The sequence below is a fragment of the Pteropus medius genome, unplaced genomic scaffold, assembly GCF_902729225.1.
Source record: "Pteropus medius unplaced genomic scaffold, Ma_sr-lr_union100, whole genome shotgun sequence".
In the NCBI taxonomy this organism is placed as follows: Eukaryota; Metazoa; Chordata; class Mammalia; order Chiroptera; family Pteropodidae; genus Pteropus; species Pteropus medius.
This window is the reverse complement of record NW_024354499.1, coordinates 3,907,800-3,924,918: the sequence shown is the minus strand read 5'-3', so window position 1 is coordinate 3,924,918 and position 17,119 is coordinate 3,907,800. Positions and strand designations below refer to the sequence as shown.

At 45.1% G+C, this 17,119-nt stretch overlaps 1 protein-coding gene across 1 annotated transcript in view; it reads right to left on the bottom strand.

The window, feature by feature from the left end:
* The window catches only part of DYSF (dysferlin), a 187,089-nt gene that overhangs the window by 115,700 nt on the left and 54,270 nt on the right, over positions 1-17,119 (bottom strand). The window contains exons 16-19 of the mRNA XM_039852517.1: positions 11,846-11,914; positions 11,672-11,715; positions 8,177-8,259; positions 831-872 (exon numbers count right to left, since the gene is read on the bottom strand). Of these exons, the coding sequence (XP_039708451.1) occupies positions 831-872; positions 8,177-8,259; positions 11,672-11,715; positions 11,846-11,914 (238 nt within the window). The remainder of the gene's footprint in view (positions 1-830; positions 873-8,176; positions 8,260-11,671; positions 11,716-11,845; positions 11,915-17,119) is intronic.

Here is a 17,119-nt window from a genome sequence, read left to right as displayed (position 1 = left end):
TTTCCCAGGATGAGATTTCACTGGTGTACTCTGAGAAGCCTGAAAAGCCAGAATGCCAAAGGTGGGAAGTGGGCGTGGGGCAGCGTGAGGGGAGGGCAGCGGGAGCGGGACAGGAGCCATCTGGGATGATCCAACCCAGACGAGCAGGGTGGGGTAAGGAAGTGCTTGAGCCAGACCTGAGTCCGTGAGTGAACCTTGAGTCCCACCTAGTGGCAAGACCCTGGGGCGGGGCGGAGAGGGGGCGGGCGCAGTGTGGAGTACCGGGCTTGAGAAATGAGAAATTCCCCACCGGAAGGCAGGACGAATGTGCCTCCCCCAGAGCAGGGCCTCCTGCATCCATCTTCCTCTCCCTCTAGCCCCCAGCACAGACGAGGCGCTGGCATTTGGAACAGCGGGGAGAGGCCCAGGCCAATGGAACTAACATGACCATTATTGGTTATTTGTAACAACCATATCGATTATGATTTACCTTGCAAATTTCAAAATCAAGGGTTTTCAATTCACCCTGGCCTCCTTCTGGTCCCCGAGATGTTCCCTGCCCCACTCCCTCTCTACCCGAGAGAGTGGACTCATTCAAGCATCAGCTGGAGCCAAGCAGATTCAGGAAGGGGTTTGGGGAGTACGAGGGAACTGCCTTTAAAGTATTCCAAGAAATTTACATATTCAACTGCAGTTGAGAGCTAACAGCCGAAGGTAAGCTAGGGGACCGCGGTGGGGAATCTCAGACCCACCTCTGGCAAATCAAAACTTCCCTGGCAACCAGCGCCCTCTCTCCTCCAGCAAAACCCCCAGGCCCACCCCCTTATTGTCCCCAAGGTGAAAGCACGTACGGTCTGTGGCTGAAGAAGGCTTGACCACACCTGCAGGCTCCTCTGAAGCGTAAAGAAATGGAAAAGGGGTTAGGATGGTAATGGCTGGGAGGAGGACCGGGTTACATGAATGGGCATGTGGATGGAGAGCTGGCAGACAGACAGATGGAAAGACAGCTCCCGTGTGGGAAACAGATGTGGCCCGAGGCCCTACTCCCAGCCCAGCTGTGAATTTACCACCAACTAAGTCATCACCGAACTTCCCCCGCCAAACACAGCCCCCAGTACCATGGCGAGCCCTCAGGTCCCTCCCCACTGGCGTCTGGCTGCACGTCTGAGTGTTCTGTTTGCCAACTGAAAATTGGACCCGAAACTTGACTCGATACGTTCAAGAAATAACACGGGAAAGAAAATGTGCTTTTCCATGCTATAGCCAGAAAAGTGAGGGGAACAAAGTACAGACACAAAGAAAGGGTGGGGGAAGCACGAAAGGGCCAGAGCTAGGCAGCCAGGCACACCCAGCACTCCACCCAGCAGGCAGGTTGACACTTGGGACCCAGCTCTCAGAGACAGGACATTACGAGGCACAACATCTCCATCTAGTGGTCATTTCTAGTGTTGCCACTGAGGGCACCTTGTTGCATTTTCACAGCAGCAGACACTGGGATCTGGCTTCTGGCATCTGCCTCTTCAAGTGAAGCACAACGCCAGACTCTGTCTATTAGCTGGAGGTCCTACACACTTGAGCGTGTCCCTAAATGTTGGTAAGAGCTATTGAGAAATAAGAAGGGAAGGAGGTATTCTGGCACACTTCCAGGCTCTTAGAATCTATCCTCACTTCTAAGCAGGTACAAATGCCCCCAAAAACGTGGGCACCCCTCAGTCTCCTTTCACAGTCCTCTCTTATTTCTATGCCTTCCCTGTCCTCTCTTCCAACCAGCTAAATGTCCAAGCCTAGAGATGTGGTTGGTGAATTCCCTGATTATTTTCATTTACTGATGACCCTTACCTATTGGTCTCCTTCGAAAAAATAATGCCTAACAAATGAACAGGACAGACAAACAGAGACTCATGGACATGGACTATAGACTAGTGGTTACCAGAGGCTAAGGGGTGGGGAGGTAGACGGGTAAAGGGGGTCAAATATATGGTAGCTGAAGGAAACTGGACTTTAGGTGGTAAACACACAGTAGAATATACCGATGTCAAAAATACAATGTACACCTGAAAATCATATACTTGCATTAACCAATGTTACCCCAATTTAAAAATTAATTAATTAAATATTTTTTAAAAAATTTTTAAAGAAAAAATAATGCCTATTACTATTTTCCCGTAGCTCCATGATTGTAGTTAAGAGCCAAGAGTTGAGCAAAACATTATGAAGGAAAAATAACCACAGAGAGAGAGGAGAGAGGAACTTGAACGTTTGGATGCAAGAGCCGACCAATCCAGTGCAGAAGGCAGCAAGGAGGACGAGGCCCAGCTGCAGGGGCTGAGGCCCTGGGATCCAGCCGCTCAGCTCTCCGCAGCCAGGCCTCAGCTGGGAACACCGGCTGGCAGGCATCGGGGCTACAGAAACCGCAATTCATGGCCATTTTCATATGCACAGGCATAGGTTCTCGTCAGTGGGGAAGCTGGGCCTCTGGTCGTAGGGGAACTTTCAGCAACAGCAAGAATACCGACACAAGCCCATCTGCAGCCCCAAGGAAGGCAGGGCCAGGGTCCACCAGAAGCAAACAGATTCCATTCCAGGCTAATGAGGCCAAGGTCAGAGCTCCAACCCTCATGTGCTTGTTGCAAAGGCAAACCTGCCTCCCACCCAGACCAACTCTGAATCCTGGCTGCAAACTAGTCTGGACACAGCTGTCCCCTAATCCCACCACCCATCTGACCAACACATGCCTCTGGTGTCTAAGAAGACCAGACGGGTGGCTGCAGAGTGGCCTATTTCCCAATGACATCTTTCATTAATTCCTTCTTTCCTTCCTTCATTCGTTCATTAGTTTGTTCAGCAGACCTAGCCAGGCACGGTGCTGAGCACCTCATGAAACATGGCCCTGCTGACAACCTAGGCCAGTGATTCCTAATTTGGGGGCAAGGTCTCAGGTTTCCAGGTGCTGAAGATCATCTCAGATTCTCTCCCCCGTGTCTGCAGACAGCTCATAAAGTCAAGGACAGAGTGACCAGTGAAGGCACCGAAGACAACGCCTCTATTTAGTCCTCATCACCCTTCTGCCAAAACACAAATGTTTTGGTGTGTTTTCCCTAAACCCAAGGAACCAGGGCTGTGGAGGCCACAAAATACAGTTGAATCCTCCCAGTTTTGTGGCCCCAGCAGCCAAGCTCAACTCTCTCACCTAGGGGAAGCCTGGGGAGAATGAGAGCAGCTACCCCAACTCAATGAGCTGCACATCACAGCCCCATCACAGCCCTACAGATAGTCCCCAGGGACACCCATGTCTCCTCCTGAAGAGTCTGAGGCCATTACCTGAGGCCAGCCCTGCCGGCTTCTTCTGCCTCTCGGCACACCTCCCACACCCACAGTTTGGCTGCCTGACACCAGCCCATGCACCAGGCAAGAGGAAAATCCCAGAACTGCTGCGAAATAATCAAACCCTAAGTTCCAAAGACAAAAAGAAACTAACTTCATATTTCTTCGCTGTGGAAAAAATGGTAGGATACAGATATAGCATGATTTTCACATGCATAAAAGTATATAATAATCTGTGTAGGTTTCAAGGGTCTCCTGTGCCCGTTACCTTTCAAAAGAACTGTGGCTTCAAAGTTGAAAGCACTCCTTTCTAGAGAACAAAATTTTTACTAAATGCTTTGGAGCACAGAGTCCAAGGAATACTTAAGTGTGCCCAGGCAAACTTGTGGGCAGAAGTGCTTAAGAGACTAGTGTTAGGTTCTGTCCTCACTGGAAATAAAAATAAAAACACAAAAACAAAAACTCTGGGTTGGATCAAATAATCCAGTGAACTATGAGACCAGGGAATACGGAGAAAGAACCCATTTTTACAGTTCGGTTTAGTTTGGGTTTTGAGAGCAGTGAGGAAATAAAGTGTATTATCGTGCTAGAAACCCCCGATGTGCAGAAAAAAAATACAAAGAGCTAAAAGGAAAGATGCAGTGGCATGTTCTGAGATGGTGGCCTCAGGACAAGTGGCAGAAACTTGGGAGGGAGTTGACCTTCAAGGCTTGGGCAAGGGACACACCTCCGAGGGAAGGGACATCAGAGCAATCACGGAGAAGGGCTCCAGTTAGAGCAGTAAGTTTAACTCTTTTGTTGTTACAGAGAATAAGACACTTAACAGAACATTTTAAACTGGTTAGCTGGTTGCAGGAAGGTTCTCGTTTACTTCTCAAACAGTCTGTGGGTGACAGTGGTCCTGCCTTTGAGTGACTCCCTGAACCACGCTGGGCCGCCCATGGCCTGAGCGCCATCTAGTGGCCAAATAAACACCTTTTTTTCGGATTGCCATGAAAATAATCACAGTAACCCTGAAAAAGATCAAGGCCATCATCACCGCCAGCAGGAAGACTGATGGGAAACGGGGATCTAAGCTCTCTCTTAGGTGGCTGATGGCAGGCACATTTGTAGCCTCACGAAACAGCACTGTCAGAAAACAGTCAGAAGGTCGATTTGTGCCTCTGCCGGGGGTCTGTCCCCAGATTCGGAGACAGGGATATAGCACCAGTCAGAACACTGGAGAAGAGATTTCCTTCCATACCAGGAGTCCCGATCTGTGAGGGGGGCCAGAATACCCTCTCTCCCACTCCACCCCCATGATGCACTGCTCCTTGCCTCAAATATTTCTACGTGAACAACCAAGAGATCCATGTTCAGAAGTTACCTAACAGCATTAGAGAAAGGGGGTCCACATCCTGGGACAGCAGTTCCCAGTTAGGAGGGGGCGGTGCTGGGACAGCAGGAGGCCTGAAAGCAGTGCCTTCTGGGAGGCGTTTTTTTGTGTATTTCACTAATTTCAAGTACCAACAATGAAATCAGAATGGCAGAGAGCAGCTAAATGTTAAAGTTGAGTTGAGGGCACCTGGGATTTCATTGTACAATTATTTACTTTTATGTTGTTTGAATTTTCTATAACTAAAAGAGCTTTTTAAAAAAAAAAATGTTTCAGAGAACCTAGAAGAAGGCATTGGTCAACTTCAAGAGCCCTAGGAGTCTTCCAGAAACTGGGTATGTTAACCTGTCCTCCAGGTAAAGATCGTACAGATGCATGGACAGAGACCCACACACCATCTGTAGAAAGACACCTACACTGAACAGATCTCATTAGAGGGTGAGTAAAGAAGGAAGGAGGAAGGAGGAATAATAGTGTGTCAACCAGGATAGGAAACTGGCATCCGAAAGAGTCAGAAGAGCATTCACTTGAAAGTCTCAGGAAATGACTTTGAATCCTCAATAGAGTGCAAGAAGACACAGCTTTTGTGGAACAAAGCAAAGACTCCGGGAGAGAACAAAGAGAGAAAGGAAAATATTAAAAAGGAATGGCAGAGGAAAAAAGAAGGCGTGACCAGAAACTGAAAAGGCAATAGCCAATTTTAAACCACATGGGAAGCAGTAAAAAAGCAGAATTAATACAGGGAAAAGATCAGATGAGTGATGCAGAAAGCCAATAATAATGATACTGAACAGCAAACGTTACTTTAGGGCTCATTGTGTACCAGACACTCTAAGAACTTTACATTTATAATCTCACTGGATCCTTATAACATCCTTATGAGGCTGAGGCTGGTAAAGGAGACTTGGAGCAACTCATTCAGCTACAAAGAAAGAGAAGCACGCTGCCCGGCTCCAGAACTCCCGCTCTTACCCCTACCCCACCTCGTCTTCAGCTGCCCATGTTGTAACGTTAGAACAAAAGGAATTATTCCTCAACTCAGATTTACAACTCACCATGTCTCAGACAAAATTCAGTGAAAAGAGTCCTGAGCCTAGAAAGACTGAAGTAATTTTTCAAACTATAAGAAAAAGAGATAACATTCCTACAAGCAGCATCTCGTTCGAAAAAATAGACGATCTACAAAGGAATCAAATCAGACTGCTCTCTGAAAATACACCAAAATAAGTTCAAAATAGATTAAATATTTAGACATAAAAAATGAAAGTGAAAAATGGAGTCGAATACAACCTTGGGGTTTGCTGAAGGCCGAAAAGCATGACAGAAACCATACATCCATTATTTAAATAAGAAATTGTTAAAATAAACACAAGAAGTTAACCAGAAAGCTAGAAACAACAAAATAAAAAGGGTTAAAAAAAAGTAAAAATATGAGAATAAAAAATTAGAAAAAATATTGGAATTGATAAATAAATCCAGAAGCCATTTCTTTAAAACATCTGATAAAGTTAAAAAAAACCTTGTAACAAGGCTAATCATAAAAAAGAAAGAAAGAAAACTCAAATACATATCTTTAAAAATAAGATGGGGGAAATATTGCAGGTAAAGAGAATTGTTTAAATTATTGATCTGTACAACACTATGTAAAGACATTGGAAGACCTTAATGTAATAAATGCTTTTCTGGAAAGATATAAATTATCAACACTGACTATAGTTAAAGTTACAAACTGAAAATAACAACGATCACAGGAGAAATTGAAAAGATTTTAAAGAGCAAGTGCTACACCCACCGAAAAAGGGCACCCGGCCCATATGGTTTTATGGGTGATTCTTTCAAATCCTCAAAAGATTACATTCTTGTGTTACATAAAACATTGCAGATGTTAGAAAAGATTTTAAATATTTCCAATTATTTTACAGAGCCAACATAACCCAGATACCAAAACCTAAGAAATAATAAGCAGACATAACAATCAAAGATAATAGAAAAAATCGAGAAACAAGCTCTAAAACACATTTAGTAATTTAGTTGAAGACGAAGGTGGCAGTTCAAATTACAGAGAAAAGATCATTCAATATATAGCATTGGCATTACCAAAAAATGAATTTTTTAAAAAGTAATATTAGATCCTTGCCTTCTTCATTAAAGAAAAGAATAGTAGATTTGACTGGATAAAAAAAAATTTAATTTCTATATGTCAAAAACTATTAAGTGTTAAAAATAAAACTGACAAAAATTATTTACCATATGTATGTGACCGGGGAAAGTTAACATCCATACACATATAGAACTCTTGCAAAACAATGAGAAAAAGACAAATATACCATCAGAAATACAGACAAGAACATGAACAAGAAATTTATAATAAAGTATATAAATGTATATAATTGGTAAATACAAAATGAGTATGAAAACATTTTTAAATTTGCATTGGTCAACTTCATCAGCTATTAATGAAATTAAAATCAAAGCAAAAATAAAAGACACCCATCAAATTAACAAAGTTCTTTTGTAATGTCATTATTTTACCCTGTGTCGGTGAGGGTGCAGCAAAACAGGCTTACTGAGTGATTAGAGTGTAAATTAGTCCAGTCTTTTGGAAGGGCAATTTTGATACATGCCAAAAGCTTTAAAATGTTCAAATCCTTTGACATAGCAATCTCACTTCTACATATTCATCCAAAAGGTAAATCGTGAATTGCATAAAGATTCAGCTACAAAAGTAATATAAAGTTAGTTGTTTATGACGTGGAAAAAATAGAAAAAACCTAAATAATTCGACATTAGCTAGTTAATGTGGATTATGGTGCATTCACACATGGAACATGTATAGTCACTTAATATTATATTGTAGAAGAATGTTTAATAACATTAATAAACATATGTTGTACTACCAAGTAACAAAAAAGTGATTTTCAAAACAATTAAAAATTGTTTCAAAACACTGTTTTTCATATATATATATAATACATGTATGTGTATATATACATATATACATATATACATACATACATACATACATACATACATACATACATACAGAAAAGTCCCAGAATATCAATAGTTAGTTCCTGTCTGGGAGGGTAATTTCATGGGTAAATTTTATATTCTTCTTTCAGATTGTCTCTTAAATGATCTTAGACTACTTTTTAACAGACCAATGAAAGTTATTTCAGAATAGATACTGCTGGGGCGCAGTCGGCCAGTGTAAACCCCAGGGGATGACATGGCTGCAGCCCCCAACTTTCTCTGCAGGAGTGAATTGCCCTCTGCACCATTAGGAGGCGCATTCCACCATTGAGGGGCGAAGAATCCTAAATGTCCACGAGCCCACCCCTCTCGATGGCCAGGGTCCCTTCTCCTTGGAAAAGAGGCAGCAAAGACCTTATAATCTTCCCTTTCATGCAAACTCTCAAAACTAGAAGTATAAGACGGGTGGGGGTGGAACAAGGGAGAGCAAGGGGGACTAGAAGGCAGAAAAGAGGGGGAACTTACCTTCTATTTCTCCTCCAGGGGCAGAGATTTTCGACATACTCAGGTAGGTGGTGGCCACGATGTCATTGTGGGTAAGGCGGTCCCTAGAGCAGGGAAACAGAGAAGGCCTGAACAGGGACAGGTGGAGGGTGCAGACCACAGTCCACCCAAAAGGAAATGTACATCGCCAGAGCCCAAGCCCTCACATTGGGTATGTCCCTGAGGCCTGGCAATACTAGCAGAGAAGAGACTGGAAAGAAAGTGTTGCTCAGGACTCCACAGGAGGGAATGAGTCTGTCTCATCAACCATCAGCACCTTATAGGCCAACATTGGACTGCCAGCCTGGATGTCTGCAGGCTGAGAGAGAGGAGGCCAGAGACAGGCTGGGGAGCAGGAGGCTTCTCAGGGAGCCAAACCCCCAGACCCAGGGAGAGCCAGGCCCAGGAGCTCAAGAAATATCCAGACCAAGGAGAAAAATCAAGTGACCAGGAAGAAACTATCTCCAAGGTCATGGTCTTAAATTAGCCAACGCTAAGGCACTATTCCTTTTTGCATCTGACTTTGTGACAAAACACTTATAACCTCCTTTACTCAATAACCTTAAGAAATGGGTACTTTTATTTATTATCTCCGTTGCACAAATGAGGAAGCTGAGGCTTAGAACCATAAAGTCCTTGCCCACGGTCATCCTGGGGGAGGGCAGAGCCAGAACTGAAACCATGGGGTCCTGACTCCTGCTCCAGTGTGTCAGGGCAAACGCTGCCCCGCGCATGGTATGGGAACCTGTCCTGCTTCCCAGAAGGAAGTTTTCTCCCCTCTCAACCAGCGTAGGGGACGGTGGGTAGGAGTTCAAGGGGACTAACGAATTGATGAACCTATTAGCCAACAATATCCTGTGCAGACCGTCCCTCTCTGCCCCACTCCTGTCCCTTTTGATCATAATATATAGTTATGACAGGCATTTATTGAGCATCATATGACTTATCTCATGCCCTCAATCAGCCCTGTGAAGTAGGGACTACAAGTAGCCCCAGTTTCAAGTGAAGAACTGAGGTTTAGAAGGTAAGTCATTTGCCCAGATGGCAGAGCTGAGACTTGAACGGGAAATGCCCGACACGGAAACCTGAGCTTTGACTGCAGCAGCCTGCTGCTTCCCTGTCAAGCTAGACCAGTGGCTCTCAGTCCAGTGATTTGGATTCCTAGGGGACATTTAGCAAAGTCTGGAGACATTTTCGGTATTGGGGTGGAAGTGTAGGGATAGGGCACGGTTGCTAATAAACATCCTACAATGCACAAGACAGTCTCCCACATCAAAGAATTTTCTGGTCCAAAACGTCATCGTGCTGGGGTTGAGAAGAGCTGGGCTGGGCAAGACCTATCTCCCTGAATTTTGCCTGGAAGCATGTTCCCTCTTTTTTGGAGCCCCGAAGGCCCCCTCTCCCTGCTGCCCTTCAGCCACAGGCAGCTTCAGGCGATGATACACCCAAGCCCCAATGTAAACAACACTCAAGCATGGTGGTTTCATTTCTCTTTTAAATCTAAACCATGAAATACCTCTGTTGCTCCCTTCTTTCCTCTTTGTATTTCCTGGGGAAGTGATTAAGCTTTAATTTTAAATTTTGCCATTAGGGCGGGGGCTGCATCAGGAAGAGCGACTTGTCAGCACAGATCTTTTATCACTTTTCCTAGTGAATGATGTTAACAAGAACTGGAAAGTAAAAATTCCTTTAACCATCTTATAATGAGTTTATCGACACCAGATAACTGACGGTCGAGGGCACTTTTAAACTGCCTCGGTGACCAAGCCCTAGAAAAGACCAGCCTGGTCTTACCTGAATCTGCTGAGGAGGGAAAGAGAACAGGAAGAGAGATTTTGTTTTATGGAGGTGGGGAGGGGTAGTTTTGAGGGTTTTGTTTCTTAATGACAGAGAAATTCTTAAAGACTTGAATGGAAGCTTAAGTTACAGAGAAAAGGCCATATGGACTAGATCATATTTCCAGGATTCAGGTAATAACACAAGTTTATCTGAGTTTTCTGGGAAGAAAGCACTGTTCTGGATAGGAACTTGCAGCACCAGAATGCTTTCTGGCCAAGAGCTGGGTTTTGGGGCTTGGGGTTGCTTTTGGAAAATACAGCAAGTCTGAAAATAGACTCACAATAAAAATGCCACTTCAACCCAAACCAGAGATGCAACCACCAGATTCCGTAATGTGTTTGGATTGTACAGTATGCTGATGCCTTTGACACGGCTCACACAGACTTGGGCAAGACCCGTCCACAACACATGGGACAACCGCACCCGTGTGCACACACGCACACATGCATCCACACGCACAGACATGCACAACGCACACATGTGCGCACACGCACCGCGAGCTAAGATGAAGAGATCATTCTGTGAACGTAAAGCACACCTCTCCCCCAAACCGCTTCCCCACGGAACATACCGGCGGTCAGGGCCCGAGAGGCCTCTCCCTCCCGGCCCTCCTGGCTGCTCCCTTCCTCTCCTCTAATTCTCACAAGCTGTTTTCTTTAGGCCTGGGGAACTGGCGGGCACTTTAATGGCTCTGTGGCCTGGGGGTTTTCTCCAGTCTCTCATTATCCTCCTGGCTGGGGGTGCCATGGGCCTGAGACCAAAGGACAACACACTGGGAACCGCAGAGCCAAGACTTTTTGGGGGCAGAGAAAGGACAACTCTCTCTTTTTGGAAAGCCTGGTGTATGGAAGGTCCTGGGGATCCTCGTGTGGACCCCTAAAAGCCTCTGAGGCATGAGGGGGACCACCTCGAAGGCAGCATAGTCTAGTGGTTAAGAATGCAGGCATTGGGAGCAGCCGGCTTGGGTTCGAACCTGGCCTCAGCTGCTTCCCAGCTGTCACCTGGGGCAGGTCACTCAATCTTTGCAAACCTACCTCATCATTTGTAGAGGAGTCAAGCTGAGATCAAGTGAGACTGTGAATGTGAAGTGCTTGCTGCACAGAGGGCCTGGTATACAGTAGGTGCTCAAGTGATAAATACTATTACTCTTCTAAGATGTCTGCGCGGCTACTGCCCTCACCTGTTGCAAGCCCACAGTGGTATGTCCCTTGCTGAGGCAATTCTGCCCACTTCCATTCCATCCTACCAACACAGGGGGCGTCGCACCCTATCCCTGCAGAAGCTCTGCTCTTTCCAGCCTCTTTGCCTTTGTTTATGAACCTCTCCTCACTGGAATGCCCTCACCCTGAACTTATTAAAACCCCACCTCCTCCTAGAAGTCTTCCAGGCCCCTCCTAGCCTCAGGGATCTCAGGCTTCTGGAGCCCTCCCAGGCCCACCCGGCTGGCCCCCCATCTGTCTCTGAGCAGGGCTGTGAATAGCTTCCCAAGAACGGCCCTCATCCTTTGCCTCCCCCATAGGAGACTGCCTCACCCGAAACATACTCTCTCACTGCACGCAGACTGAATGGAAGGAAACTAAGGACCCAGTGACCTCTGAGGATGGCCACCTCTAAAAGACCCTGAGGTTCAGAACTCACCAGTCTATGACACGAATCCTCATTTTTTCACACATGGAGGGAAACTACAGAGGAAAAAGAGACATGTTGGTGTGGGGTCCTTTTGAAGAACCAAAGTCTAGGATACAAGTGGGATGCTGGGGAGACTGGGAGCCTGGGACCTTCTGGGGTGGGCCCCCAGGGGCCAAGGCTCACCATGGCAGGCAACGTGATGCTCTGGTTCCACTGAGGGTTGGCCGTCTTCTCCAGGATCTTGCTGCAGAGCTAGAAGACACAGAGACAGGTGGGTGGAGCTCCACAGGAACACTGGATGCTTTCAGAGACCACCACACCAGCCAGTGGCCATTCTCTGTCACGCTGGCCACCCTTTGGGCTGGGCAGAAGGCCCAGGCCCTGTGCAGTGGGTTCAGACACAGGAATCTTTGCAGAGACAAAAAGCTCCATGGTCAGTCAGACTGAGAACTAGAGGTGTCAGACCCAGAACTGGGGAACAAATTGCCTGAATGCCACAGCCCTTCACCCTTAGCTCATACCTCTGTCTGGAAATCCCCCTCCCCCACCTCCCATTATGGCCATGACCCTAAATGTGGGGTCCCTGAGTCCAGACTGGCTTTCCCACAGGCCCCACAACCTGAGGCACTCCCTTTTGCCCATCAGTCCAGATCACCTGCCCCTTTGGAAGATTGTAAACCCTAATAGTTTAGATGTTGAGGAAGAGGAGGAGAGAAGGAAGCTCAAAGGGCTAGGGCCGAGGCCATGCACCGGCATCAGAGAGTGAGAAGAAAATTCAGTGAAGATACAAACCTCATGAGCCACAGTCTGGCTCGGCACAGCCCTGCTCTTAAGACTGGGCTTTTCACAAACAAGGAACCTAGCAGAGGTGAAAACCAGATCCAAACCAGAGGCTTGTGTGCTCTGCTCTGCCCGCAGAGTCCCAGGGCAGCACCAGGGCTCTTAGCCAGCCCCGGGCATCCTGTACTCACACAGGGACAGCAAGCAATGACTCAGTTTCTGATATATAGATCCTGGTAGGTTCTCATGTCGTATGCATAAAAATAATAAGCAGCCTTTTTCAGAGCATTTACTATGGGTCCTGCATTGTGTGAAACATTTTACATGCATTATCTCATTTAATGAGCATCTGACTTAGATCAGTGGTTTCAATTCCTCCATGAGATGATGGTACAGCCAAGACTTTGTCTCTATCTTTGGTCCACTCAGTGCTGGCCCTGTGAGAAGAGCCCAGGCAAAGGCTGGGACAGGGATGGGTACCAGATGTGGCCCTTGTGTGATCAATCCGACAGAACAATGGGCAGAGTAGGGCACAGTTTTCAGAAACGAGTATAAAAAGGCTTCTTAAAAAAAAAAAAAGGATGCTCAACCTCTCTTGTAATGAAAGATGCACAAATAAAACTAATGAGATACTATTTCTCACCCATCAGATTTATAAAAATCTCTGAAGTCTAGCAGCCCCTCTATTGGCAAGGCTTTGGGAATGCTTGACCCCTCCAGAGGGTAACTGGCTACTGTCTATCAAAATTACAAATGCAAACACCCTTTGACCTACCAGTTGTACCTCCAGACATTTATTTATTATACAGAAATACTTGTACATGCACAGAATGGCATACGTATAAGGTTATTCACTGCAGCATGGTTTAAACTGGCAAGGATTTGGAATAGCCCATGTGTCTACCGATAAAGGACAAGTTCAATAAATTACTGTCCATCCACACAATGGAGGGCTATGCAACTCTAAAAAGATTGAGGACTGCTGTGTGATATGAAACGGTCTCTAAGTTATCCTAATTAAAAAATTAAGTACCGGGGGTGTCATGTACAACCCGTTGTCTATAATTAATACTGCTGTATGGTATATTTGAAGGTTGTTAAGAGATTAGATCCTAAGATTTTTCATCACAAGGAAAAAATATTTTTTTCTTTTTTTCAGGGGGGTATTATTTATATGAGGTGATGGATATTAACTAAACTTAATATGGTAATCATTTCACGATATGTGTAAGTGAAGTCATTATTCTGCATAACTTCAATTTATATGGTTCTGGATGTCAATCATATCTCAATAAAACTGGGGGGGAGGATTAAAAAGCAAAGTGCAGAACAGTGAGTGTAATGTGCAACCATTTGTGTTAAAAGGGTAAAAGCTAAGGATTTATCATCAGATTTGTTTGCATATGCATAATAAACCTGAAAGATGCAAAGGAAAGTAACTGCAGTGGTTTTATTTGCAAGGGAGGAAATGAAATGACGAACTATTGGATGAGTACAGAGCAAGAGGGAGAGTTTTCATGATAGATGGTAGAGATAGGTGATAGGGATAGGATGATAGATGATAAAGATAGGTGATATATAAATGATAGGTAGGTAGGTAGGTAGATAGGAAGTTAGGTAGATAGATAGATGTATATAGGTATATATAATAATGTACTACATAATTCAAAAATTAAATGAACAAAATTTTAAAAGGAAAAGGAAGGCCTCTTTAACCAGACACAGCTGAGAGACCCTGCCAAATCATGCCTCAGCCCTCTAGAACAAGAAAGCACAGTCTGTCCCCACATTCCCAGGAGTGATTTAGGGAGTCACAGGCCTCCTCCACAGCAAGAGAAGCACTTCCACCTGACTACCCTCCGGGGCTCCCTCTGAGAGAGTCACTGGGATGTGGGTCTGGGAACCTGAATAATAGCTGATCCCATGGCCGCACACCAGGCCAGCACTGCCTCGGGTCCTAGAAGTCCCCAGCAGCCTTCCTACACCCTGCTGCACTCCCCCGACACTCAGCCAAGGCAGCACCACGCTTCTCCTCCTCCTCCTCTTCTCTAAGCCTTTTTTTTAAACCCTCCTCCACTTCCTGATGGAGTGTAATTAGTATGACTTTTCTGGAGGGCTATTTGGTCACCTTTGTCAAATACTTAAAAATAAGCATGCTCTCTGACCCAGTTCTAGAAACTTCACTCTGGAAAAACAATCAGAGTGTGGACAAAGATTGATTTGTCACAGAGTTGTTCATAAAAAAGGAAAACTGCGACAGCAACAGAAAATTATCCAAAGGTAGGTTAAATGTTATGTTATAGTCATCTCATGGAACATTATGCAGTTATCAAAAATTTTACTTCAGCGGCTATTTAGTAACCTAAGGAAATATTAGATGATAAAAGCAGTTTACCAAACTGCATAGGTAGGGTTGATTGTCATTACTGGTGGTAGTTACATGTTCTATAAATCACCATGAACACTAAATTAGCGAACAATGAGCCATTCATTGCTCCTAGGGGAAATACAGGGTTAGATTCCTGCCAGTCTCTGTCATGACATTTTTGCCAACTAACCAATACATAAGCCCGGGTTATGTGTGTTCCTGTTTAAAGACGCCTTATTTAATATACACTGTTGATTCATTAACATTGAATTCATGGCCAACAGCACTGTAACTCATGCCTAAATGAAGCTTATCTAACAGATTTTCTCCACGAGGTATGTTACAGCCTTCTAGCACTTAGGAATGCTAGAAAGCATTTCAACACTACACTTTGGGGCTTTTTTAGACAGTGAAATCACCAATTAAGAGCAAAAACAAAAATGCAAAGAATATGACACTAAGTAGACCGAGAAAGGGACACTTATTGACAGGATAAGAGCTGACACAGAAGGGAGAGTGTCACATTGTCCCAACTGAGCTGGCAACATGCAAGTCAGCCAACTCGAATTTTTTGTCACTCCGCACATATGATCGCAAATGATCATGAAAGCACCATGAGTACTGAGCTTGAGGTTACAAATAAATTTTACCAAGTTGGCAAATCTATAAATACAGAATCTGCAAATAATGAAAATCAACTGTAACCTAAATCCAATTTTTTCCAGCGGAGGAATGGGAAGGACAGAGCGGGTGAGAACTCCAGAGAAGAAAACATATTCGCAGGAAATATATACAAACGTTAACAGTAGTTATTTCCAGGGTGGTGTCGGGTACAGAAATACGGTTAATTTTTTACAGTTAATTTTGTTTCATTTTCTTTGGGTTCCTCTGATTCTTTTCAAAAAAAAAAATTTTTTTTTTTTTTGCAATTAATAGGTTTTATTCTTGCCTTCAGTGGAAAAACAAGTTGTTTTAAAGTCTCCCACTCCGCCCTCCAATATTTCCACTTCCCTTCTCTCATATCTCATGAAGACATGTGTGGGTGCGTACACGGCTCCCCAGCTCCCCTCTCCTCTCCCACCCCCACCTATCTCTTGATGGTTCTCACATTCCTCTGGTAGCTGGGCCAAATCAGGTTTCACATGTTAGATAATAGTGCCACCAAGTGTCCACAAGAGGAAATGCAAAGAGGGCAAGGCTGGGGTAAATGGGCACACAGGGGACAAAACTCTAGGGCTCTAGGATTTGGGATGTGATGAGAAAAAGTGACACACAAGCAGACTGGGAGAGCGAGACAGAGAGGCAGAATGAGACAGGCAGTAAGGGTAGCAGAGCAAGTGGGAGGAGGAGGCCATGATGAGGTGGCTAGGGGAGGGAGAAGGGGACACAGAGGCCCGGGGACCATCAGGCTAAAGCTTTCAAGAGAGAAGGTCTCAACTGCCTCCTTCATGATAAGCCCCTTCCTTCTAAAGGGAAAATAGAGGGTGTAGCTACTTGCACTAGCCCAGCCACCAATCAGCTCTATATAGTCCCCTCCCTTAGCCAGGTTCCCTACTCCCATCTCCTCCTCCAGACATCTGCGCCTTCCTAGAAAGATCTCCAGGGCCAGCCAAGGATGTTCAAAGCAAGAGAAAACCTAGGGACATCAAGGTGCTGACAAGGACTCAGGAGTAGCCAGGAGCCCCAGAGCTCTGAGACTTAGCTCCAAGGGAAGCCATAGAATTTGAAGGCAGGTCAGTCTTGGCTCTAACCATCATCAAAGCACCCTACCATCCCTGGGAATGCAGAATAAAACAATCTCAAGACACAGCTTTCCCATTTATCAAATTGGGAAAATTGGTTTCAGTCCTTAGATCAAGTGTTCTATAAGATGGTCCAGTGAGTCTTCCCACTTCCTTCCTGCCTTCTTTCATCCTGCTGCAGTCCGTCCTGAGGCCAGGAAGAGGGCATCAGACCCTGACCCCAAGCCGAGACCAACACTGCACCTGGGTAGGACGGAAGTGAGCATTTTACAGCCCAATCGGAATGAGTTTAAAATCTGAGTTAGCTCTCCCACAAACACTTCCTTTGAGACCCTGTGTTAGACTGGGGATGGCAGAGCCAGCTGGGAGGGGTTCCCACGGCCAACTTCAAGACAGTTCACACATCTAGCACAACAATGACTGATTTTAGCACACTGAATTAATAAAAAAGTATTGAGGTCCATACTGAGGAGAAAGAAAGCAGTTCTTTACAGAAAGATACCAGGTAATAAAGAGAAGGAATGATAATGAGAAAATCACCACTTTACATTCCCAAGTAACTGACTC